General features: G+C 38.4%; 1 protein-coding gene across 9 annotated transcripts in view; it reads right to left on the bottom strand.

Moving 5' to 3' along the window:
* The window catches only part of slmapa (sarcolemma associated protein a), a 78,815-nt gene that overhangs the window by 34,107 nt on the left and 17,632 nt on the right, over positions 1-27,076 (bottom strand). For 7 of the 9 annotated variants that reach the window (XM_042225821.1, XM_042225819.1, XM_042225820.1 and 4 more), the window contains exons 2-3: positions 19,397-19,544; positions 13,785-13,857 (exon numbers count right to left, since the gene is read on the bottom strand). In XM_042225821.1, coding sequence (XP_042081755.1) covers positions 13,785-13,857; positions 19,397-19,544 — 221 coding nt within the window. Of the gene's footprint in view, positions 1-9,406; positions 11,483-13,784; positions 13,858-19,396; positions 19,545-24,985; positions 27,039-27,076 lie in introns of those variants that run through there. The other 2 variants (XM_042225817.1, XM_005938864.3) reach the window with 2 other exon arrangements.

A 27,076-nucleotide genomic window follows, 5' to 3' on the forward strand; every position in this document is an offset into this window, starting at 1 on the left:
AAAAAGTGAGCATTTATATATTACATATTTATGTATGTAATTTAATCAAGCAAAAACCTCCAGGTCTGAAAAATGAAGTCAATTCATGAAGAAAATAACTGCAGTCCCTCTAATGGCCACTTAAGACAGGCTTTTAAAGTGAGTTAGTTGGCACAGACTCACATGTTAAAATGTCTAACTTTGCAACATAAATAATCATGTTTACAGCCTGCAACAAAACCTTTGTTGACAGGAAAGTCCATAAAAGGTTGAAACTAACAAGAAAAGATAATAACCTGGTTATGACCAAGTGTATGAAAAAAAATGCCAGTCAGTTATTAGTAGTGGTGGTAGCAGTAATAGCGGTAGTAGGAATAATTATTGTAGTATTAGTATTTTTTTTTATTACCATTTTTAATAGTTAACCTGTTTTCACACGTTTCACAGCTCACTGAGCTCAGCTAAATGCTCCATCAGAGACTGCACTCAGGTGGGTTTTATGTGACATACACTAATAACAATACTCAGTATCTCAGTGATACTTTTATAGGAAGATGAGTGGATATCTTTTGTTTGTGTGTTTGCTTTTGGAAAGACATGAAATCACACTGTCTAAATTCCTAAGTACCCTGCTACACTGGAACAAAACTGAAACCTAAGAGTCAAATAAATATTGCCATGTGTTACTTCAAAATGGCAGATAACTGGTTTCCTTTTTTTTTTGTTTTAAATAATATTATTAGTTGACTAATTTAATTCACATACTCATTATCAGTTTCACTTGCAGCCTGAAAAACACTCAGACACATGTGTTTTTAACTTTTAGTGAACTTGCACTGAATCACACTGCAGTGGTTGCTGTGTATGTTGGATCAGTGTGGTGTGGTTGCTGCAATTACATCAAACACAGTCAAGTCAAGCTTAAGCCTGAGAGGATTTCCCTTAAAGCACAGGAAAAGTCAGAGATTGATGCGACTGTTTTCTTGCAGACAACACCTTGAGGCCAGTCTCAAAAATATCCTGTTACATAAAGTCTGACTTTAATAACATCTCAAACTCACATATATGGACTAATAAAACACCAAACAGTGCATTGAAACGTTTCACTCGAATCAAGTGAGATGTGTAAGCACAGGATACAATTACTTTACTACAGTTTGCAAGGTTCCAAAAAAAGATCACTGTCTGATGAAAACAAACAAACAAACCAAACAAACAAAGTCTTCAAGTAGGCCTGGAAATTAAACATTTTCAGTCAGACCCTGTAAATCAACCATGTAGTTGACTATACAGTTTTGTTAAGGTTATACTGCTATCAGTTGTAACATTAGCTACAGGTAAAAATTTAAGCTAAAATTTATGTACTTTCAATGAGATGAATTCAGAAAATCTAATTTTCTTTAAGAAATAAACAGAAATTAGAGCAGGCAAACATAATAACAGTTTAGAGTGCATCTACTATCCATTTCCTTATTTCCTGTCATGTATAGTTGCAGTGGTAGATGTTCATATCAAACATGGCCAACGTTTCAAATAAAGTCATCTACAGTACTGTGCACCAGTCTTAAGCCAATCATTTCTTTACATTTTGCTAGAAAATGGGAAATGGGCACATTTGCAGTAAATGATCAAGTGCAAAAATAAAGGAAAAACAGATGCCTGCCATTTGTTCTGTTCTGTCAGGATGATCCCACAATGCTTCAATAATGCTGAGGTCCAGTTCTCTGGGGAGGTCAATCCATGACTGATGGTGTTCAGCTGTGCATTTTTCCACTCAGGTGATGCTTTTACTGCATTGGCAGTGTTTGGGATCACTGCCATGCTGAAAAATGAAGCTGTTACCAATCAGAAGCTTTTAAGATGGTATTGCAACAGGCCCATAAGACTGCTGCCACTAATTTTCAGTCCAGTTCTTATGCAATTTGGCATACTTCAACCTTTTCTCCCCTTAAGCCTTTCTATAAAGAAATAAAGGATGGCTCAAGAATTTTGAACACACATGATCCCTGTGAACCAAAAGCTCAGGCTCATGAATATCCTGATACAGTCTCCTCAAGCAACAATCATTGTATTGTGTCTGCTTAGGTAGGTACACAAAGTCAAATATGTATCTGCACTTTTAATGGTCACTAGGATATAAAAACCATTCACTTGTACTAACCAATTACCATATTAGCCACAATAGCATGTAGACATACCATCCATACAGTGGAAACTGTCATGAACATCTTCTGTTGCATATGCATAAGCGCAACAAATGATTGGCTCATCCGTTTCCTGTTTTGGCTATTGGTTGGCTCTTTAGAGACAGTGGCCACCATCTTCTATAGCTTTCCATTTAAATTATTCTTTAACAGCATCACTTTTCTTGTAATACCATGGATTTAACTTTGTTATTATAACTGAATTTTTCAGTAAACTGTGGGATTCATATTGTAAAGATATGTAGGACACAGCAGGACATAGCAGTCAGAAGATGAATGCATTCATTTTAAAAATCACAAACCAGTGCAATAAATTTGTAGGTCACTTGTTTTAACACTGCACTGCTCCACAGGATCACATTTTTCCATTTCCTTAGGTCAAACCATGCATAATAATATAGTACAGTCACTGTGAGTCGCTTCCACTGCTCTCTGTGTTGCATTAATTAAAAAACACAGTAGTTTTGACAGGAGCTGAATGAAGAATAAATCTAAACCAAAACCACAGTGTGAAACCTTCAGTTGCTGCCCCGCAGAAACAGGGCCTCTGTCATTTTGTGCAGTGTTTACCCAAAGTACTGTAATCTTACAGCACAGCAAGGTCATGCAGGTTTGCTTGAGAGACAGTGTGGAGATTACGTAGAAACAGTCACAGTTCAGGAAGGTAAATTCAACTCTGGGCAAAAAAATAACTCAACACTGTTAATGTGTCACTACTCCCTGCAGAAATGTAGAACGCAGCAGCTCCTTTAACAAAAAACTCACGGGTCGCATGAATTCTCATGACAAAAACACATTTTAAAAATCAATAATTGGTTGTTTTTCTATAGGAGACAAGAACAAGCTGGACTTCAATACATTTCCTCTTATAAAAAGGATTGCAGCACACACTTCAGCTGAACATACTTATAACTCCAACTCAAATTTGCTTGGTTACTGAGCTGCATGTAAAATTCTGCTCAGAAGAATGAAGATGCAGAAACTATTGTACATCGATTTTATCAGTTAGGTGCAACTCAAAGTAACAACAGGTGCACTGAAGAAGCCACAAAACAACCATGAACAAGGGAATGGTTTAGCCACAGACCACTGCTGTCTTACAACAAAAATAAAAGCCAACAGTTTTATCTTCACTATTTTTAGGCAACTTTCTTCTGGATGGCAGTACCTCACAAACTAATGAGATGACAAAACACGACCAGAAATCTGCAGTGAATAAATAGATGGGTTGAGAAAAGCACTTTCATTAACCTCAGTTTGTACATAAGGCCAAAACTGCAGGTCAGAAAAATAATTAAAAGCACTTTAAAAGGTTAAGGCAGTGATTTAAAAGGATTTTTGTACATTTAGGACCAGCAGAGCAGGTTCTCTGCAGAGATTAGAGCAAACAGCTTCCACAGAGCCACATCGTCAATCACAGTAAACACCCAGTACTTTGTGTTGAGTTGGGCGTTTTCATATCTGCCTGCTGATCACATGACACCCAGCAAGAAGAAATGGAAAAACTGCAATCCTCCTAAATATGTCATAACATTAGATATTTTAGTCTTTCATACAGTATTCCATGTTTCCTCTTATCTTGTTAAAATCTCCTAGTCATATTTTTAACTGGATACCAGCAAATAAGCATTGTAACACTTGTACGCTGGGCACTGGCACTTCCAGAGGACTCTTGTCCTGAAGGGATGATGATTCTTCTTCACTGTGTTGTTCCAACAATTTGTTCCTGCTGCATTCATTCAGTCACAGTGCTGTCACATTTCTGTGCATAACAGCTGGCAGCAGTTCTAGTATTCAGATACCATCTTCACATCAGCACTGCTCATGCTAATGATTGGGGCGACCGTGGCTCAGGGGGTTGGGAATCGCATCTGTAACCGGAAGGTCGCCGGTTCGATCCCCGGGCTCTCTGTCCTGGTCGTTGTGTCCTTGGGCAAGACACTTTACCCTACTTGCCTACTGGTGTTGGCCAGAGGGGCCGATGGCGCGATATGGCAGCCTCGCTTCTGTCAGTCTGCCCCAGGGCAGCTGTGGCTACAACTGTAGCTGCCTCCACCAGTGTGTGAATGTGAGAGTGAATGAATAGTGGATTGTAAAGCGCTTTGGGTGCCTTGAAAAGCGCTATATAAATCCAATCCATTATTATTATTATTAGCCTTTTGCCTCTCTCTTTACCCATACATAACAGAAATATGGGTTTTTGTGATAGTTTGTAGGTTTGGATTAATGGCTTGTGTACAGTGAAGACAATGAGGTTTCTTAGATACAACAGAACGTTATAATCCATCTTCTTCATTTTGACCATTTGAAACCCTGATCCAGGTACCAAAAATGTTTAAAAAAAAACAAAACAAAAAACAAACAAACACGTAAATAAGCCAAGATAACTGTCCTTTAAAGAAACTACACCTTCAGGTCATTAAACTGCACTGCTTGCAGTTTTGGCACTTACATTTTTTGTACATTTTCTCTTTTGCCAATTCATGACCAAAAAGCCTTTTTTAATGAGAGTTCACATACCAAACTTTACTACAGTTTTTACTTGTTCCCCTGCTTGTTTTACAGAGAAGAATATGTTATGTATCAGGGGATATTTTGGGCATGTTTTGCAAGAAATTTAAATATAAAAATAAATATGGGAATTCCTGTTATACAGGTCTGTTTATGGCAACATAAATAGACCTTGAATCATTTGCTAATAGGCTGTTTGTTGTCATTCAGCTACATCATGCTAGCAGATTAAGCCTTTAAAGGTGAGCAGACACCTGTTTTCTCAGGTGTGATTTAACATTTTTCTATTCAAGTTCCTACAATAAAGGCAAGTTAAACTCAAGTAAAGTTAAACTGAGGAGTTTGTCATATTTCAGGCCTGCTTACAAAACAAAATGACTACATCAGAAGTTAATAAAGGGTGGTCTCTGGCTGTGCAGCTACCCTTGGAAAAATGGAGAAACTTTTCTAATGGTCGTCAAACCATGTCTTTATTGATATATACTGAGAGGTCAAAACTCATCATTAAGAGTAAATGTCATCTTCATTGGGGGAAGGAGTTAACATCATCACAGTTAAGTTTGCTGTTACAATGTGTCTCTCCAACTAATAAAAACACATCTATTTAACTGATTCCATTAATTTGGATAATTGGGGTACATTTACTTCAGCTTGAAGGCATTTTATTTATCAAGTTACCAGAAAGAACAAGAAAAGATTGCTATCCACTCAATGCCAGGAAAAACAATTACTTTAAACTTTTCTTCTTTCATTGGTATTGTTTTTTTCTTTTAATTGTATTTCATGTAATTTACTTTATTTATCCAAGAAAGTTAGGAAATTATTATGTCACAGCAGCTAAAGCAAATAACTCATAACAAAAACAACACAACTGAAAGTCGAATAGCTCATTAAACTAAATATTATCAATAACGTAAAAACAATTATAAAAAAAAGAGCATGACTGAACAGTAAAAATACAGTATTTAGACAAATATCTTAATCACAATCTGATTAAGCAATTATGCCTTCTCTTAATAAGCAAATAAAAAAAAGTACAGTAAACATGCAGGACAAAAATTGATTGTACAAAGATAAGGAAGGATCAGAGGCTGGTTCAGGGGATTCAAGAGGCTCTGCAGCAGTTGTTTACAGCAGATTCTGACTGCATCAAGAAAATTACTCATTTCCAGTCATCGAATACTGCCTGCACAGACCAGACCAGCATGGCTCCAAAGCAACACATTTTTAAAAAGATGGAACAATATCTACGCCATCACATGATCTAATTTCACAGATCTTCAACTGTGGCTCACAAGAACATCAAGTCTGCCTACACGGACACACAAAGTGCAGAGCAGAGCAACAGGAAAACAAAAAGGCTGAGTGTTTTGCATGCAGTCCAGCAAAAGGCTGCCAGTAGTTTCCATCTGCAGCATACTCACATGTTTTTAAAACAGTGCGGGAGAACACTTCATTCTGTCACAAACATAGCTCTACATGGTCATCTATTACTTACTAAAATGTGTCTGCAGCACAGACTATTTAAAAAAAAAAAACACACACACACACAAAAAAAACAAACATGGTTGAGGGAAATTCTGGATCAAAAGACTGCTTTTACATCAAAGTTTTAACAATTAATTTATTAGTGGGACACTTTTTTTTTTTACAAAGAAAAAAGGAAGCGTAAAAGCCTGATTCATTGATTCCTTCTTTTCTTTTGTTTCTTTATGTTCTCGTCAATATTGTGCTATTTTATTATACTATAAAAACAGTCCTTGCAATTTGAAGCATAGTCTTTTATTGAAAACTCAATCTTTTGTTCACCTTTTTTCTTTTAAAGGGGATTTTGTAGATTTGTTTGTAGATTTATTTGAATTTATTTAAGGTGAAACTAGAGGTGGATCCATTGATTAGACATTCGGCAGCAACACAATTGTACGTTTAAAAACAGTTAATAACACCAGTTAATAACATTCTCAAAGTGGGAGTAAATAGGATAGAGAGGTCTGACACAAGAGTTTGAACTGAACATTACGAAATGTTATCTAGATAAAGAAGTCAGCTGCAGGATAACAAAACTGACATTTTATCTTGACCAAAAACTCAAAACCATCCTCGGCTCACTTGGGCCAATCAGTGGGATGGATCCGTCCACGATTATCTCAAGTCTTATCATAGATGTGATGGAACAATTCACATAAAAGGTTATAAGACAAAATAGTTGATAGGTGGATTTCTTTGGTTCAGTGATAGATAGGGATGGGTATTGATAAGATTTTCACGATTCCGATTCCATTTTCGATTCTGTTTAACGATTCGATTCTTTATCGATTCTTTTTAAAAAAGGAGAACACTAAGGTCGATTAGCTTAGAACTTTGTTTCTTTGAACAAGATAGAAATTTAGGAGTAACATGGCCTTACAAACCCAACAGTGAGATCTTAAGAGATCCAGCCTACGGCTCTTCAATGGGGTGTCACAGGGTCGCCAGGAAAAAAATAATTTGTAAATGTAAAATAATAAAATAAATATTCTTCTGTAGCAATAACAAAGTATAACATAAATTATTCTGTAGCAATTACAGAATATCCAGTAATGTCCCTGCCTACAATTAAACACATTCACTTACCGAAAATCGGGGGCATTTGCTGTGGTAAATGGGTGCAAGCCTTTTACCACAAACTTAGTCACTGCTCGGTGACATTCGTCTATCCTGGCCTGAAAGGAGACGCTACCGGACTGCAGCGAGAACTGCCAGCATCTGAGCCAGCCAGACTCTGTCTCTCTCATCATGGTCACCTAAATGCACAGTAATGGCAGGGTTTGTAATAAGGCAGATCGCGCTAACATAATATGCACTGTTAGTTGATCATTTACCTGCCGCATTAACGGGAGAGGACGTGCAAACGTTACCGCTGCTGCTGGGTTGAGATTCACGAGTCCGAAGCGGAATTAAAAACACGACATTTATTTAAGGTTATCACATGTTTTGTGAGCAAATGCTTTTGCATATTCGTAGTGTTTCCTCCCTTAAATGAAATGTCTACTTGCAAGTTGCCCTGTTGTCATCAGTTCTCGTAAAGTATAATCAAACTTTTGAGCCGCCGTGTTTCCTGCCAGGTAAATGACGCTCCGCAACGTGATGACGTCATTTGGGACGACTGGAATCGATAAGGGAATCGTTTGCAAAAATGGCAAACAATTCCAAGGAATTGAAACAGTGGGAACCGGTTCTCAGCAAGAACCGGTTTTCGATACTCATCCCTAGTGACAGAAAAAAATGTATTGTACAGACAGCACATTTCTCTTCCACCTCTAATAGGTTTGATATTGCTCTTCATCTCTGTTGCACTGGCCTTTTGATATGTATCACTGGTGTAAAGCTTCCAAGACCCATGTATTTCCACTGTCAGTGAAGAGAAAAAAAAAACGAAAAAAAAAACATTGGAGTGGTAATCCCTTTTTCTTTTTTTCTTTTTTTAACCATAAAAAAAGTCAGGAAAGTATTTAAAAAATACTAAACCCCTGGCCTCAATACAGTCCCCCTAACCAGCATTTCACCGCAGGAAGTGAAGGCAATAAATTTAAACTCTGGGCCTCCAACGGGCTTAAAAGGATTCCAGATCAGGAGGACAGCATCAGGAGATTAACCTTAGAGATTACACTTTTGATAATGAGCAGGTTGTTTCTGAAGCGATAATGTAAAATGCCAAGAATAAAAAAAGTATAAAGCAGCTCTCTACACAGCTGCCACATCAGCTTTAAGAAACCCAACAGTGACCTGTACAAACAACCAATCAGGTCCCTTTTTAGATTTCCAGCTTTATTTCATTTTAGTTTTGTTGGCAACATATAGTCCAATTTCATCTCGAGTGGTAAAACAAATAAAAATACTGCACACAAACATTCAGTATCCATTTAACCACAGCCTGAGCGGTCTTTTAAAAAAAATGACCAGAGTTTAATCAACAAGTCTTGCTGCACATGTGTTAAAATTTATAGAGCAAACATTCCTATGCGAGTTAATATGGAACTAAAACTAACAACATCTAGAAAATACTTCAGTTCCAGTACTCTGTAACAATGCTGGCATCCACACACCAGGAACAGCAATGACTTCACTGAATTTTAATATTTTGCAAAGCTAGTTTTAGTTTCCACCAATTACTTTTTACACACACAGACTTTAAATGCCTGTGGTTCCCAGGTATAATATGTATTCGGAAGGGCTCCACCTTCATCACCTTAAACTGCAGCTGGTAACTGTATTTCTTGTCCTTGCTGCCTATCCCAACCACAACCAGCATCAAGTGGAGAACTGGCTCATGTGCGCTGAGGTCATTAACAAAACAACACAAAACAATGCTACCCGCAGACCAAGATGGTGGATCTGAAGTCTGTCTACAAGCTGAGAAATCAAAGATGCATCTAATTAATAACTGTCACAAACAATATAAACTATTATTCATTAATTTATAAAAGAAAGCACAGGTTGGTCGAACGGTGACACAGAGAGCCACTTCCCCTGTCACCACCACATACAGAAATTCAATGAGAAACACTGAACAGATACAATCAGCAGCTGCAGCGACACACTGTTGTTTAGACACAAACTTTAGGTCATGGTACTATTTGACTTTAAAGCTCTGTAAATATCAAAAGCATGAAAACAGTCCGACCAGTGTTGCCCAGAAACCTGCCTGAAATTCTGGACCTCAAAGACCTTACCTGGGAGGTATTCTCCTCGTACGTCAGGTAGTGATTTGTCACAGGCCAAAGTTCACCTTTCAGCTAATACCTCACCCTGACTATTCTGAGAAATGCCTGCCCCCCTCCACAGCTTCTAACTTTTACTTCATTTCTCTTCTGGTTTCAGAGGAAGCAGCTGATTCTTCTCTACTTTTCCACGGAGCGCATGAAGTCTAAGACTAACTTGCTTTCTTCGTCTCTCCGCTCCTCCCCTCTGAACAAACAGCTGAGTTTCTTCCTTTAACTTGTGCAAGGTACTGTAGCTCCACCCCTCCTGGCACTCACTGTGAGGAAACACTCCTCTCTGCTGCAACTATGACTCTTCACTACCTTTATCATCTTGTGGGAGGTCAAAGGTAGCCTGGATAAATCACTTGGCAACTGATTTATCATCTTTAATCCCAACCTATTTTTGAGCTGACATTTTATTGTCCTGCTCACCTGGCTGGAAGAGCAGTGAATCTGAAAATGAAACACCCCCATTAACCACATGACCACAAGTATGCGTGAGTGTTTTACGGAAATACGGACAGCAGTAACAGACTGATAGGGGAGACAAAGAAGTACTATTGTTGTGATCAAAACAATGACACGAGACTCATGCACAGGCCAGACTTTAATAATTCATAGCTCAATGTTTACCTTATAAAATTAACTTTCATTATTTTAAAGAAGTAGTTCAACAGAGCAATGCAGGAATACTAACACACAACTTGCTCGAATTTATTCTTTGGATCTGTATGTGTTTTTCTTTGTCTCACCACATAAACAATATTGTGGGAAAAAATGACTTCACAAAGGCGGAAAACTGCTGATCCTCACTTACAAACATTTCTGGCCACAAGTCATCCAGTGAGGTCACAACAGGTGTTTTAGATTAGATGGAAGACCGAATAATAGGGAAAGACTCCCACGTTGTTACCTCCTATTTTACATGAACTATAATTGAAGAGGCTGCAGGGAGCTGTGCCATTCAGAGGACTTTATGGAGACTTCTGAGCATCAAACAGCATTAAAACTCAATACATTTTCATTGATCTATAAAAAGCATTTAATATTATAGAGAAAATATTTAGGGTAAGAGATGACGGCTAAATAGTTATCAGTATGTGGAAATGGATACTGCTGAAAAATACTTATGGGGAAGCATAAAGTCCAGTCCTGTGCCTCATATGTTTTATATTATATAATAATGACATTGTCAGTTATCAAAACTACTTTATTTGTCAACAACACTAATTGACATCACTGTGGGAAAAGTCTAGCACAGATTATGTAAACAAAGTTTTCACATTACTAAATAATTTTTAATAATGTTTATTTAGTGGTTGTTTGAAATTAGAAATGCAGTATCAATGTGGAGAAAGGGGATATTAAATAAAGATGTAAATCTGAAAATGGTTCAGTTTGGGGAGTATCTTTAAAGGGTTATAAGGAGAGTGGAGTTCATTATATAGATAAAGATGTTCATAAAATAAAATTGAAGCATAGTTATTGTTATGAAACTGTCGTTTTTCGTCTTCTGTGCATTTTCTTTGGTCTTTGGGTTTTTTAAATGAAATTTAGTTCTAAACGTGCTGCTATATAAAAAGTGTAATTTGCCTTCTTTCCATTTGATTAATTTCTTTCTTGTGGACATTTGTCACTATCAAAGTTTTCAGCTTTGGTTTAATGTAAAATTGCGAACACAGTAACCATCTTTATAAAGCTGTAGGCAGATCTCCAGAAAGCTAATTCTAATACCAGGGAGCTGAGACATTCTTCAGCTATTAATAAATCTTCTGACATCGGTCCCCTTCAGCAGCACTCTAGAGACAGAGTCCAACTGTTAGTTAAATAAGAAGAGCTGTTTGATTAAAGCAAAATGGTTAAAAAAAAAAATTTTTTTTAAAAAGTGAAATTTGACCTGTTGGAGGTAAAAAATGTCAAATGTGGTCCTGAGACAGAAGGTAGCATCATTGCTCTGTAAGTCTATGATGTTTGTTTTGTTTTTGTTTTCTTTCCTGCCTGTCCCGTTTGGTTCTTTTGCCATCAGAATTATTGTCTAAAGGCAAAGAAAGATGCCCAACGGATTTACTTTGCCAAATGGACAATCCCGGCCTTGCCGTATTGGTCTATTTGATTCACCTTTGCTTTTATTGTTTATTTTATTTTCACTTGCTACACATGGGACAGACATGACTGGGGGAAAGAAAAGGGAGAGAGAAAGAGAGGTAGGGAAAGAAAAACAGCGGGGGAGAGGAACTGTGATAAAGGGCAAAAAACAAAAACCAACACAACAAACAGACAAAAAATGCCGTAATTGTTCCCGTAATATTCCCATATATTGGGAATATCATAACAGATGCTGAAGGTCAAAGGTCAAACTAGAGACTACAGTCGTTTCCCCACAGAACATGTTGGACGCTTCTTTAGATCTCAGGTAAGCACCATTCACTTTCATGCATTATTGACCATGTGGATAAAATACTACGTTGGTGTTAATTGATGGACTTCTTAAACCTGTGCTGAACTACAATCCAAACCTGCACATCTGAAAATAAACCAGGACAATTCTGTTACGGCCTTTTTATTTTACTCAGTTTTCGTGTGGGGGCTTGTGTATGTTACTCCCCTCCTGCCGCCTAGCAGAGGGGGTCGTAACAATTCATCACAACTGACCACTAAAATACCACACATTTGCCGTGACAGAGAGACAAGGGAAAAAATTACAGAGACTGAAATTATTTTGTTCCTGTGCAAAGACATACTAGAAACCAGAAAGTGACTGATGATCACTTGTTCAAAAAGCAAAATTACTCATAATTTCAAATCAGAATCCTGGTAACTAATATCTGATGTCTCACAAATGTCTTAATGGATTATTCCATCCAGGTTATTTTTATATTCCAATTCTTATTGATTTCACTTCCTAGTTGTGCATCAGAATCTTCACTTCGTGAAGCTTTGTTTGTGACAAAAAGCAGTTGTAAATGAAAAGCAGTCTTTCCAGGTTGGGAAAAATGTATCACACAATGTCCAAATTTGGATAAACAGTCAAAGTAAGCTCTAAATGCATCCCAAGACCTCAGCTTTATTCATTAGAGAAGTGTGTGGCCTGTCATCTAGAGATTTAAACATTGTTGATTTCAGTAGTTGTCAGTAGTAATGCTACGTGGTTGCTTAAACAAAATATTCATATTATACTAAGTAGAAAACCAGTTAACTACCAGAGGTGACATGTTATGCAGCCACATGGCACAAGGTAGGAGCCCCTCTCTTTCAGTGACAAGAAGTTCAGTGTCAGAGCAAACTGAAATAAAACCACTTGGACCACAGCAGTGTTTTCCGGTCCTCTGTGTGGAAGGAAGTGCTAGCACTGCTAACATTAGCTAGACTTGGCAAACTAATCTTAAAGTCCCGCACGTGTGACAACATGAAAGTGCCGCACATTTTAGCAACATGTAAAATACAGTTTGATTCCTGAAGAACGTGATTAACAGTTACAAATAGATCTCAAACACACACATTTTTAGGAACAATAGTCGATCATTAGATTGGGCTTGTTTGAATTATTTGTGAATGTTTTCATACCGTTAACAACTAATTCTTGGTGTCCTTTAGTTTTGCAACCCAGCTTTTTGTTTTCTAGCACAGACAGCATGAACAAACCAGACCCAAGACTCCGGTCAGCGTGGCTGATGGGTTTACCAGACTGGAAGCTGAGCAGCATGGCAGCATATGGCACTGCCCAACACAGCACTGAGCCCCAGTAACACTAATGCACACGTCCAGCCAATTACAAACACACAGACACGCAAGTGGGACTCTGAGTACAGTAGGAAGTTCCATGCTGGGTCAGCGGCTGGTCAGCTACAGCCCATTTAACACAAACACACACAAAGAAAGGCAAAGATACATGTAAACACTCAGTATGAGTCAATAAGAAAAATGGGTGGGGGGGGACCCTAAAACTCAAATGAACAGTTTATTCAAAAGGTTATTACACAGGCCAGAATTATTAACACACACTCGCAGACCCTTATCCTCAGCTCATTAACTGCCCTCATCCTCAACTAGACTGATAATAATCACATCACTACACAAGCAGAAATTGGGTGTGCGCGTGTGTGTGCGCGTGTGTGTGCGCGTGTGTGTGCGCGTGTGTGTATATGTGTGTAAGCATTTAACCTTAACCAGACAACCATTAAATCGTCTGGTTAAGTCTGTATCGGTATACTGTTGCTTTAATGAGCAGCAATAAATCCCAATTTTTCAGAAGAATGTGTAGTGTAGAAACTGTAGAAAACTTTGTTAAAATATCGTCTGTTATTACTACATAAACAAATCTCCATGGATCAATGTGAGTGGTGCTTACTCGCTTCGTCGGCGTGCCTCCATCCCATCAGGTAGGAAGAGTTTGATTGTTGACACGATGCAGCCATGGGTGACTGCAGACAAAAAGAGAAAAGACATTTCAATATTGTTCATATGAAGAAAACGAAATAAAACAGAGCAGAATGTTTACAAATACAAAGTCCTGGATCATCAGCGAATATAGAGACTCTAGAGAATCCATGTCAAACATGCAGCCCGGGCTGACTATGTGTCAAAGTTCATAATTTTTAAGGAAAAGATTTCTGCCTTTCTGGCCCATATTAACAAATTCTATAAGGTATCAAATTTCATATTATTGAAGGTTTTCTGATGTGGGGGTGTACAATTACCCCACAACTGTTATAATTAGGTATGGTTCAGAGTAATCACCAGTCTCACAGTAAATGCAATTTTATATCGTCAGCGCTTAGGGCTGGGCCATATTATACCGTTCACGGTAATACCGGTATAATGTTAGGCAACGATAGGAAAATGAAATATCGCGATAGAATGGGAGTAAAACGCGCATGCGCAGTGCCTTTGTTTTCATATCCGCACATGGCCGATTGTTGAGTGAAACAGATGAACCAGAATTGGTTTGTAAAAATGGTGCAACTTCCGTGATGTGGAACTGGTTTGGTGTTTGTCCGTCAGATACACAACAAAGCACATTTTTTTGCAGAACATGCAAGCGGCCGTCGTTGTTATTGTCGGACTAAGATGCTCTTAAATCTGGGAGTAATCTGGGTCCTAAACTCCGTATGCTTCAGGTCAAACAACACTGCAGCATCACTGTAGAGTTAAAAACTGTCTAAATTCTTTCATCTTTAATAAAACGATCAGCATTGCTGCTTTACCAGGTGTAACTATAAAGTTTAACTTCCAGGCATCCATGAAAACAAAAGTTATTACATTTAACGGAGTTAGAAGTTAGCAGGAAGCTAGCGGAAGTTAGCTCGCTAGTTTCGCTAGTTACCTAAGCATGATATATGCATGTTCTGACTGAGAGATTTCTGAAAAAAATCAAACGTACAGCTCTGCTATCACTTCCAACATAAATGAAGACAGGAAACTAAACAGCAGTGACGTTTGTAGGGTTACTGAAGTTGGGCTAGCTGGTATATAATGATGTGCTACGTGATCGCTAGCGACACAGCTATGTTAGCATAACATAAACAGTGAAGCTGGAGGACGAACACTAACACTTTTCCACTTATAAAAGTTAACGTGAAGGTTCTTCATGGTTAGAGACAAATGCAATCGCATGGCAGGATGCTGTAAACGGACCAAACTTCAGTCAGGAGAACAACTGAGATAATCCATCCACAATACGAGGTTAGTCATTAATATACTGCAACAACATGGGAATAGAGCAGCTGCCAGAGAATTCAACATTAATGAATCAATGGTACAGAAGTGGAGGAAGCAAGAAGAATGAGTTTAATAAAGTTTGATTTATCTGACTGCTTTGTTTCGCTTAATGTGCCTTATAATCCCGTGCACCTTATGGTCCGAAAAATACGTACTGCACACTGCAGTTTAATGTTGCAAAGCACCTCTTTTTAACTTCAGTGGATATTATACATGGTTATGCTCAGGATATGTCAGCCCATTTCTACTGGAAATGCCTTTTGGTTAAACTTTCAGCAAGGAATTTGCATTTGCACTGTTACATTTTTATAAAGCTTTAATGTACATAAAAACCAGCTTCTTGTTTAAGTGAAAATAAATGGAAGGTTGTCTTTTTGCGCTAGTAATGTTGTGGAGTTGTATTTTGTCTCGCATCAATTATATCGTCGGTTATATCGTTATCGCAAATTTTCAAATATATATCGTGATAAATATTTTTGGCCATATCGCCCTGCTCTAGCGCTGTTGTATTACCACTACCTTCAGCCCTGTTGAAGATTATTCCACAGATTGTCAAACACATGGGGAGTCAGTGCCTGAGTATTTGAGCGTATGTTGCTTCTTTCTGGGGCTGTGCGATATGACCAAAATCTCATATCCCGATATAAGACCTCTAAATAAACAAGCAGACACGCGATGGTTTTGCCGTCGCTGTTGCTAACGACAACGTGTAGAATAGAATAGAATAGAATAATCCTTTAATTGTCCCACAAGGGGAAATTTGGTTGTAACAGCAGCCAGAAAGACACACATACAACAAACAGTACACAGGGGACAGAACAGAAACAGACACAATTTTTCTTACATATTTACAAAAACAGGCGCTTTGTCCATCCGTAGTGTGGTTATATAAAATATAAGAGAAAGAGAGAACTTTAAGAAATTAATATAGCCACTACAGTGACCATCAAAACGGTGAAAAAAATAAAATATTGCCATAAACAAAAACTGCTACCAGGTCAAGCTTGTGTCCTGTGTGTCACAACAAAGAAGTGGTTTGTTTTGAGCTAAATAAAAGCACACGTGCTGTAGTGCCTGGATCAGCATGTGAGCTGACTGTGTGCAGAGGCACACAGATGGACAGAAAAGAGGGAGTCACATGGAGGGACTGGGATTTTACTTATTTTTGATAATAGGGAAAAAACTATTATAAGGCTGTTCTAAAAGCTCCCTGAAAAGCCTTTAGCTGATCCAAAATGCTGCAGTGAGAGTACTAACAGGGACTAGAAGGAGAGATCATATTTCTCCCATATTAGCTTCTCTTTACTTTATTGGCTCACTGTTAAGTCCAGAACTGAATTTAAAATCCTCTGCCTCACATAGAAATTCCTCAATAATCAGGCCCCATCATGCTTTAAAGACTGTATAGTATCATAGTATATCAATAGATCACTTGTCTCTCAGACTGTAGGTTTATCTGCGGTTCCTAGAGTTCCTAAAAGTCAAATGGGAGGCAGAGCCTTCAGCTGTCAGGATCTCCTGTGGAACCCGCTCCAAGCTGTCCATCAGGAGACAGACACCATCTCTGCTTTAAAGGGCTTGTGTGTAACCTTTCTTTCTGGTTAGGGTTAGTGAAAGAAATCCCCGTCCCGGGTCATCCGTGGATCGGGTTTCCTCCGAGGCTTGGGCACCTATAAGCAGAGTTTTGTCTTTACCCTATAAGATTCAAAATTATTCAAAGTAACACTCAGGTATGCCGTTCAGCAGGTTAGTTACGACGTCGGGAGTAGCTTGGGAGAACAAGGAAACACAGACTGCTTCAGGTTGCCTTCCCAAACCAACTCAAAGGTTTATTCATCATACAACAGTTTATATAGAGGAAAAAGGTTCGTGTGTCAGCAGATTCTCAGTTCAAACCGGTACAGACCAAATAAGGAAGCGTCTTCCTGCCCTCTGAGCAAAGAAGTATCCTTTGTATAGTTTATCAGTTCAGCTACAATTTATGATTATCCCAGCAAAATACACTCCTAGACATAGAATACAGAGTTCTTTCATTAGTGAATTCTGAAACAAACCACCTGGCCTTTAACAAGCCTTTTTCTAAGAGATAAAGAAGGGAGGATGGGAGTAAGGAAGTGATCTCTGTGGTATTTTCGACCTTGAGGTACCATCCTGTGATTCTTACACATTAATTCTTGGGTCACAGAGAAAGAGAAAAACAACTAGTAAATGGGCCTTATTGAGTAACAGTTTTCCTGTATAATATCACTATAAAACAATATCCTGTAAATGCTACCATGGTATCAAAATATCACAACAGTTAGTTAGATCAGGTCATCCTGAACCATGCCTTAGTTATGCGACAGGCTCAGGTGGCTGGGGGACTTCCCATGATGCACTGAGCATTTCTTTACTCCCGTCTTTTCACTAACTGTAAGATAACATGCCACTATCATCTCTATTCTTGTCTGTTTTCTCTTTTCCCTCCTCTCACCCCACAACTGGCCACGGAAGATCCTGCCCCTCCCCGAGTCTGGTTCTGTTTGAGGTCTCTTCCTGTTAAGAGAGATTTCTTCCTCCTCGCTCTTGTAGGGGATCATTTGATTGTTGGTGTTCTCTTTCTCATTATCGATGGGGTTCTTATAGTACAAAGCAACTTAAGACAACTATTGCTGTGAAGGGGTAGTGTTAACCCTTTAAGACCTACCATAGAACCAAGTCCGCCAGAGCTTATATTATATTTTTACATGCTGTGGAGCCATTTTTGGGAGCATTTCAAGTTGCTATACATCAATACAACCATTATAGCCCAAACTTTAATAATATGTCTGCATTAGGTGCATAGTAATTACATAAATTGCAAAAAAGTGCAATAAACTACAAAAAAATTGAAAATCGTTTTTGTTTTTTTAACATATATTTCTAGTTAGAGAAATTTAAGAGGCTTATCCCTCAAAACTGTAAATACAAAAAAGTTGCACAAACTAGTTTCCCACCACAGGAAATTTATTTTAAGTGTCTTCATAGTTTTATTTTTGAAATACACCAATTTTTATATACTGCAGGAAAAACGAAAATAAATATTATAGTGCAAATTTGCAAAATAACAGCATATGCATCAAAATAAACTATTTCCAGCAGTGCAATATGAGTCCTAAGCATCCCAGAAACGACACAGAAAGTCATAAACTCAAACATAACTTTTAAAAACACAAGTATAGGCTCATAAGGCCCCGATCGTAAAAAACTACATTTCCGCAAAATGACGTCACTTCCGGTTTCGGGCAGCTCATGGCGGACATGCGACAGTTCACGCTGATGGACGTAGGAAGTGTTACAAACAGCTGATCGGATCGGCAAAGCGTGTTTCTGGAATATTATGTTTTTGTTGCTGCAAGTGCTTTTTATGCAGTTTTTGCAAAGCTTTATGTGGAAGGAAACTGTGACCTAGGACAAGCTGATGGCATCAGATGTAAGTACAACTCCTCCGGTTTCATATGCAAAACAAATTATTGCGCTAGTTTACGTGGTTGCAGTGCTACCGGGATTTAAAAATAGTTACGCAAAATGGAGCGTGTCCGCTCCGACCGGCTCTAAAGGGTTAATAGAATAAATACATATCCCATTTCCAGTATACAGAGACTAAATTTGTTTAGACACAGCTTTTTGTCGTTTTGCTTATTTTTTTAATGCATAACAACAGTTCCCAGAACACACTTCTCTAAAGCTATCTGGCTTGTCATGCACTGGTGCAAATCCAGGATGTGAAAACAAAAACGTGTTTCTAGACCCTAGTGACTTATTTTCATATTGCTGATGAATTAAAGTAGTTATGAGTCTCTTCTGGTAAAACAAACTGTATATTTTTTATTATATAATTTAACTTGATATAATCTTCTAAAATCTGTAAAAAGGCATAGATCAGTCTTTTTTTCATAACCTCTGACAGAAGTCTCGTGTGCCGGTTTAATGCCTGTTGGAACTCCAGTATGAAAATGGCTTAAGTAGAGCTGAAAATCTGACCTTAATATGCGCTCTCTGGTGTCTATGTATGCATTAGCTCATATGACCAAAGCTAAATGAGCCCAGAGCCATCCTTGAAGGTTAGTCAAGTGTGATTACTTGACATGTGTGCATTATTAACTATAAGAGTAAGGAAAAATCCTCTGTCCATTATGTATGCTGACTGAGAAGCATAAAATATGTGCTTTGCCCCATATTACATCACTGTATGTCATCATATTCCACATGTGATCTTTGTACCTTTGCGTGTGTTCTCAGTGACGTCGACGCCAAACTGGATGATGTCGCCGGAGAGGACCTCACAGGGCGGACTCTCCTCCGAGCCACGACTCAACCTCTGGCTGTTGATGAATGTCCCATTGCTGCTTTTAGTGTCTTGCAGGTAGAACTGAAACATGCAAAACAACAGGTCACAACCATGTGAAGAAAACTGACACTTATAAACAAACATGAACAGAAAACTCTAAATTGAAGAAGAGTCGAGTTAAAATAGATCCCCAGATTAAAAGAGAGAAATAAATTATGACAGGAAATATGAAGCTACGGCTCATAATGGCAGAAATTATATTTCACAACCTTTTGGTAATATGATTTTCATATTGTCAAACAAACAATACAAAGCTAAATACTTGGTGTAAAAAACAAAAAACAAAAAGAAACCAAAAACACACACAAAATGATCTGACCCCCGTCCAATGAATTTCACCAGAACATAAAACTGAAACTCTTGACATGAACTCCCCTGGAGCAACGTGGGGTTAGACGGCACCAAAAAAAATATTCTGCTTTGTTTACCTAATTATTCATGTCACCCAACCACAACATAGCCTCACAGTTACAGAGCCACCTGTCACCATCGATGGCTGCAGTCTACTTCCTTGTAATACACAGATTTTACAATGTTGTATTACCGTATTTTTTGGACTATAAAGGCGCACCGGATTATAGGACGCATTAAGCAAAACAAAACAGTCAGATAAGTCAAAATTTACTCAACCCATTCTTCTTGCTTCCTCCACTTCCGTACCATTGATTCATTAATGTTGAATTCTCTCACAGCTGCTCTATTCCCATGTTGTTGCAGTATATTAATGACTAACCTCATAATGTGGATGGATTATCTCAGTTGTTCTCCTGACTGAAGTTTGGTCCGTTTACAGCATCCTGCAATGCGATTGCATTTGTCCCTTACCATTGGGAACCTTCGCGTTAACTTTTATCGACTAGAAAGAAGTTAGCGTTCATCCTGCAGCTTCACTGTGTTTATGTTATGCTAACATAGATGTGTCGCTAGCGATCACGAACCACATCATTACATACCAGCTAGCCCAACTTCAGTAACCCTACAAAATACACTCCTGTTTAGTTTTCTGTCTTCATTTATGTTGGAAGTGGTAGCAGTGCTGTACGTTTTAATTTTCTCAGAAATCATGTTTAGGTGGAAACTAGCGAACGCCGTGTACCACATAAAATTGGTTCGAGGTCAGTAAGAACAACCAGGATTCATACATAAGGCGCACCTGATTAAAAGGCGCACTGTCGATTTTTGAGAAAATTAAAGGATTATAAGTGCACCTTATAGTCCGAAAAATATGGTATAAGCACAGCAGCTACCCAGAGATGACCTTGGTGAGGCATAGGTACAAGGTTTTATTTTTCAGGGGAGAAAGAGGAACTCGTCTTGGTTTGTAAATTCCCACTGTATTTGCCATCAACATCTTTTTGTTTTAAACCAGAGGTGAAGAGTGAGGGACACTGGATTCTTGTATGTCAATCACAAAGTAGAGGGTAATGGGAACCACAGCCAATAGCATGTTGTGTTTAGTAAGTCTCGCGGTACTTTGTGAAATATTCAGAACACAATTTTCATCAGACCAGATGTCATATCAACTAGAGATAGACCGATCCGAAATTACGTATCGGTCTGATACTGACCTAAATTACTGGATCGGCTATCGGAGAGAAATAAAAAATGTAATCCGATCCATTAAATATCACAAAAGCACTCACAAAACTTGCGACATGGCAAACTCGCTTATAACCTTAGCACGTCGGAGCAGTATGCGTCACGTAGAGCTGGGCGATAGAACGATAACGATATGTATCGCGATATAACTTTTACTCGATAGAGAAATTAAGCTATCGCGATAGACCTCGCCGCTCTTGTCCTCTTAAAAAAAAAAAAAAAAAGGTCAGCCAATCCAAATTAAGTAGCGCAGAGCCGAACCAATCACAGCCGCAGCGTCACGTCGCGTGACTTGTTACGTACAGCACAAGTGCCAAGCCGCACGTGTGTTTGTTTGGGAAGCAGCCAGCGGGTAATGGAGGAAATGAGTGTGCCGACTAGAAAAATCAACCGAGCGTGACCGAAGAGAAAACAGATGATGGTTCCAATGCCGGAGAGATTGTCGAACGGAAGAGCCATAGAAGTTCCGTAGTGTGAAGGTATTTCGGCTATTTCAAGTCTGACAAAAAACAGAGTAGCGTGCACTGTAAATTGTGCCGAAAGCAAGTCTGGAAATACAATAAACTGGTGCATGCGTCACACTGTGCGCCACGTTATTGTTTCGGTGAAATGAATTTCTACAATACTGTTACTGTTAATTCTACTCTCTGCAGTGTTTAAATGCTTACATATACACACAGTTACTGTCCCTCCACACATACGACTCGGTTCTGCTTCTATGCCCCAGCTTTGTTTACTTTTTCCCACCGAGGCTTCTAGACTTCTGATTGGCCAACATTTCTGCACGGTTAGGAATCTAGCGCCACCTGCTGCTTTGGCATGTTCATAGCAGCGTTTTCCTTCATTTCTCCCTTTATGTGTGGACGGGATTATTTTTTAAAACGAAAACGGAAAATCTCCGTTTTCAAAAATACCCGTGTACGTGTGGACGTAGCCTCAGTCTCTGACTGGAAGCGCTAATTCGTCATTCGGCTTTTGTCAGACTAAAGTAACTGTTAAAACTGTTTGAAAAGCTAAGCTATACAACAAGGAGAGATTGAGAATTTCCTTTTAGTTCTCAGTTTATTTGATATTGACAAAAGTTAGTCAGTTTTGTCTGTTCTTCTGTAAAACAAACTAAGATTTATTTTTAGAATTAATATTTTGTTTCTAAGTGGAATTGACAATTTAGTCTGTTTCGTTTGTTCTATTTTGAAACTTAAACGCTTTAGCGGCTGCCTTTTGTGTAGTTTGCAATATTTGCCTTTATTTATCTGAAAAAGTCTCATGTTCCTTAAGTACATCTACCCTGTTGAACTTATTATGGGAAATAAATATTTAAATAAAAACAAGCTGCTGATTATTTCACATTTTACTTGTGAGCAACGGCACATTTAAATCTTACAAATATAGTTATTTGGCTTATATCGTGATAGATATCGTTATCGACTGAAATGAAAAAAACATATCGTGATATGAAAAAATCTCATATCGCCCAGCTCTAGCGTCACGTGGTACAGCGGCTGTGGCGTGCAAGACCTCGTGGCGGTCTGGTTGAGCATTTGGAGCCTCGCTACCAAACTGGAATTTCATCTCTGAGAAAGTTATCCCAGAGAGAAGTAAAGCAAGTGTGTAAGTTCATCTCTGAATGTTCATAAAGCATTCCCACGTTAAGCTTATGACTGCCTCTCATTCTCTCCCCCTCCCTCTCCTGCTGCTACTTCAATCATGAAACTAATCAATGATCAGCTGATCGGCTTTTCAGTCGCGAGTCCCGTCTCTCTTGTTTGTTTTTGGCCCACTTTGCATGTTTATGCTTGATAAGCTGTTGTTAGAATTTATTTAATATTACTTTCTACACCAGGATCTTTTCTACGTAGCTGACGGCTGGTAACTGTGCAGGGGCGGATCTAGCAAAGTTTAGCCAGGGGGGCCGATAGGGCATTAACAGGGAAAAGGGGGCACAAAGACATACTTTTCTTTCTTATTCTCATTTAAAATGTCTAGCTTTTAATAAATAATTATCTGAATCTTACACCCAAAGTTTTAATCTGATGTAAAATGTATAGAAGTCCATTACTGTATATAGTAACTATTAAGTCTAATATACCCTAGTAAGCTATAGTACTTTTTCCTTTGGGAAGGTACCATCTGTGCAGTCTGCAATTCTGTTGAAGAAAGATGTTGAATCTATTTAATTATTGTAGAAAAATAATTGATTTCTGTGCATTTTTTTTTTACACGTGCATTAAATTAAAGTTGATTACATCAATTAAGCATCACAAGGGCGGGGTGGTTCCCTATTTTTATTTTTTTTTGCTTTGACCCTATTAGTTAGGCTGCTTAATATTTCTGCTAAGTACTCTTTAAAATACCAGAATAGGGAGGATGGCGTAGGTTTAAGTTTATTAGATTGATCAGTTGCTGAACTATGAAATATTTTGGGTGCAGTGTATTTTTTGCACACAGGTATAACAGAATAGCTTTATTGTTTTGTTTTTTTAAAACTTGAGTATGAACTTATACAAAATGCAGCAAAATATTTAAAAAACTGTTTTATTGATTAAAAAAATACACTATATCGGATTCATATCGGTATCGGCAGATATCCAAATTTATGATATCAGTATCAGACAGAAAAAAGTGGTATCCTGCCATCTCTAATATCAACCGATTTGCATCCATGCACATTGATTACAGATTTTTTTGCCCCTGAAGGAGGGATGTTCGATATAACGATATATATTGGATGACGATATAAAAAAGTATATCGTTTGTTTTGTGGTGTCGTAAAATAAACTCTTTACAGCAATATTTTTTCATCGTTTTGATGGTCACTGTAGTGGCTTTATTAATTTCTTAAAGTTCTCTCTTTCTCTAATATTTAATATAACCACACTACGGATGGACAAAGCGCCTGTTTTTGTAAATATGTAAGAAAAATTGTGTCTGTTTCTGTTCTGTCCCCTGTGTACTGTTTTTACGTGTTGTCGTTAGCAACAATGACGGTAAAACAAGGTAACAAGTCCGCTTGTTTGTTTTCCGCGTAAACCTTTCACAATAAAGCTCAAGATCCTGCTGAGACTTTCTAAAATAAACTGAATCACGGGAAAGAGTATGCAGAGAGTTTACGGATGAGAAGAAAAACTTCACGCAAATCGAGTTGCCTGAGATTCACAGAATTTACAGAAAATATTACATTTTTGTGATTTATATCGTTGTCAGGACAATAAATGTCTTATATCGGGATATGAGATTTTTGTCATATCGCACAGCCCTATCCTGAAGGGCAAAAAAGTTTGGAGGCTCATATCTCATGTCTTTCACAAATCAGAGATGTCATCCTCTGCTGACCATTACAAAAATGTCATACTTTAGACCACACGCCTTATAAATCGTGGAGGTTGACACCCACCAGGCCCACAAACAGACAGACATAGCTACTCTGAAATCACCCAGGGACTCCCTCAGTCCTGTTTCAAAGCTTTAAGATGACTGTTTTCATCATCACCATTTTGGCATTTTATAATCAGATGTCACTAGCGAGGGTTTGTGACAAGCAGAGGTCGATGTTTTGAGAAAATTCAGGCTTCTCCCTTTTATCCATCTTTTATATACAGTCTATATACACAGAGAACACCCATGATGGTAAACCATAAACAAGAAGCCAAAATCATATTCGTTCATATGATTCAGGAAACCCATGCAGAATATCTTGATTGATATCAGACAGGAAACAACCAGTCAAAACAAAACACAAATTAGAGCAAACACAGATATTAACAGCTAAAATTGAAACACAAACGAGCACACACAGATAAAGGTAACACAGGCACAGCAAAAATTACACACACACACACACACACACACACACACAAACACACAGATAACGATCTGATCTGGATGCCCGGGGCCTTTTTGCCTGTTGTTCCAGGAGTTTCATTCATCAGCTTTCAGCTCTCCGTCATGACTTGAAACGCTCTGTCCTACCAGAGAGAGAGGAAGGAGGGACTGAAGGAGGAAACAGCAAAAAACAAGCCACGGAGAGAGAGAGAGGCTGAGGCTGACTGGCTCACTTCGCTGTTTATCCCACTGCAGTGTGCAACGAAAAGCTAGCAATTCACAGCTCATGATAGCTATACACTAACACACACACACACACACACACACACACACACACACAGTTACCTTCTGTCCCCATGGTAACCTGGAGATGGGGAGGGAGGGACCTAACTATAGAGCTTTTCACCCAGCAACACCGCACACACACACACACACTATGCGTCACATATGGCTCTCGCAGACTTACATTCTCACGCACATACACAGAGAAACCATGACATCATCCACCTGTGAGCTGCAGACAGCGAGTTCAGTCTGCTGACTGTGACGCCTGATTTCTCATAGAGCACCTGAGACGTGGACTTGTTTCACAACATATATTACGACATGTCACACAACCAGGAAGTAACAATAAAGCAGAGCACAGAAGCAGCAGACATGGCGAGTAAAACGGTGCCAAAGTCATATACACAGAGACAACAGCACAGCAGGGAGAAAAAGAAAATCGCAGCAAGAGTTTCATCAAGAAAAAAAATATGCCAAAAAAAGTTTTATATCAATATAAAATGCCACAATCCCACGTGTGGGAAGTGGCGGGTAAAGTGAGGAACGTAGAACTGCTTTTGGCTCCTCCTTTATTCACAAGGGGTTGCACTTCGATCTGCACTTGCGTAGACTGATTTTTTACACTCTTTGGCCCTCAGAAGATAACACTCTCAGTTGTTTGTGTCTTGTTCTCAAACCAGGAACCTTTTGTGTACAAGGCAAATGTGTTAAACACTACACCATAGAGCCACTATACTAATGCCACTATGTTAAAAATCTAAATCTGCAAAATAATTATGTCACTAAATCTTTGAAATAAATCTTAGTAAACCTTTGTCCCCCCTTTACATCCATGTATCTATGGGGGTCATCTGGTCACGAAACAGGATGCTCAGATGTGCACCGTGTTGCTGATCTATTAAAGGTTGTTTTTGTTGTTTTTAAACAATCCTAAAATGAATCATTCACCATTTATGTGTCAACCAGCTCCAGCTTCACATTATACTGTCACAGCGCCATTTTTACTCCTTCAGTCTTTTTCTTGAAAATAACACAAGAGGTTACTTGGGCTGAATGTTGTAATACTATGTATTCACTTGCACACTCTTAAGTAGTGTCTACTTTGAGTCTTTCTTTGATTAAATTTGGTATTCAAATTTAGGAAGTACTGGGATCAAATTTCTGATATCGTCATGCATCTACCCAGAAGTAATCAAAGCAGTCTGTGAGGCATCAGCCACACTGGCCATCATCCATTTCACTGTCCTGAAAACTTTCCATAATGACTAATAAGTGGCTAACTATTAACTAAGAACAAATGCGTGAGTGAATGAGCCATTAGTTTATTACCAGGTCACTGAGAGGAGAAAACAGACCAGCTGGCTGTTTTAAGGCTGAATTTAAGTTTGTTGATTGGACATTTTATCTGATTTAACATTCTGAAATGAAGACACAACAAAGAAGATTCCAGAGTGACGCACTGTGGATATGAGCTGAGATTTCTTCCATGCATACCAGTATGAGAGAAGGAATTCTTTCCCAGTTTAATCAGTCTGCAAACTCAAATACCACAGAGCAGGATGAGCTACTGTCTTTTCAACTACAGTTCTGCAATCTCTTCTAAAGGGTCAAGAAACTCAAGTAGAAAATGGAAATAATGTTTGTCAAATATAATATTTGTTTAATAGCATGCAAGTATATATGTTTGTGTTGTATTGAGTTGTCCATCTGCTTTGTTGGGATTTCTTGGAAAAATAGCCATGTGCTGCGTTTTGTTGTTTGTTTGTTTGAATTTTGACAGTGCTGGTCCACAATCACCAAAAAAGTAATAATGAACATTTAAAAAGATTGATTACTAGAACAGTTTC

The sequence above is a fragment of the Haplochromis burtoni genome, unplaced genomic scaffold (genome assembly GCF_018398535.1).
Source record: "Haplochromis burtoni strain Fernald_Lab_line unplaced genomic scaffold, NCSU_Asbu1 Contig_183, whole genome shotgun sequence".
NCBI lineage: Eukaryota > Metazoa > Chordata > Actinopteri > Cichliformes > Cichlidae > Haplochromis > Haplochromis burtoni.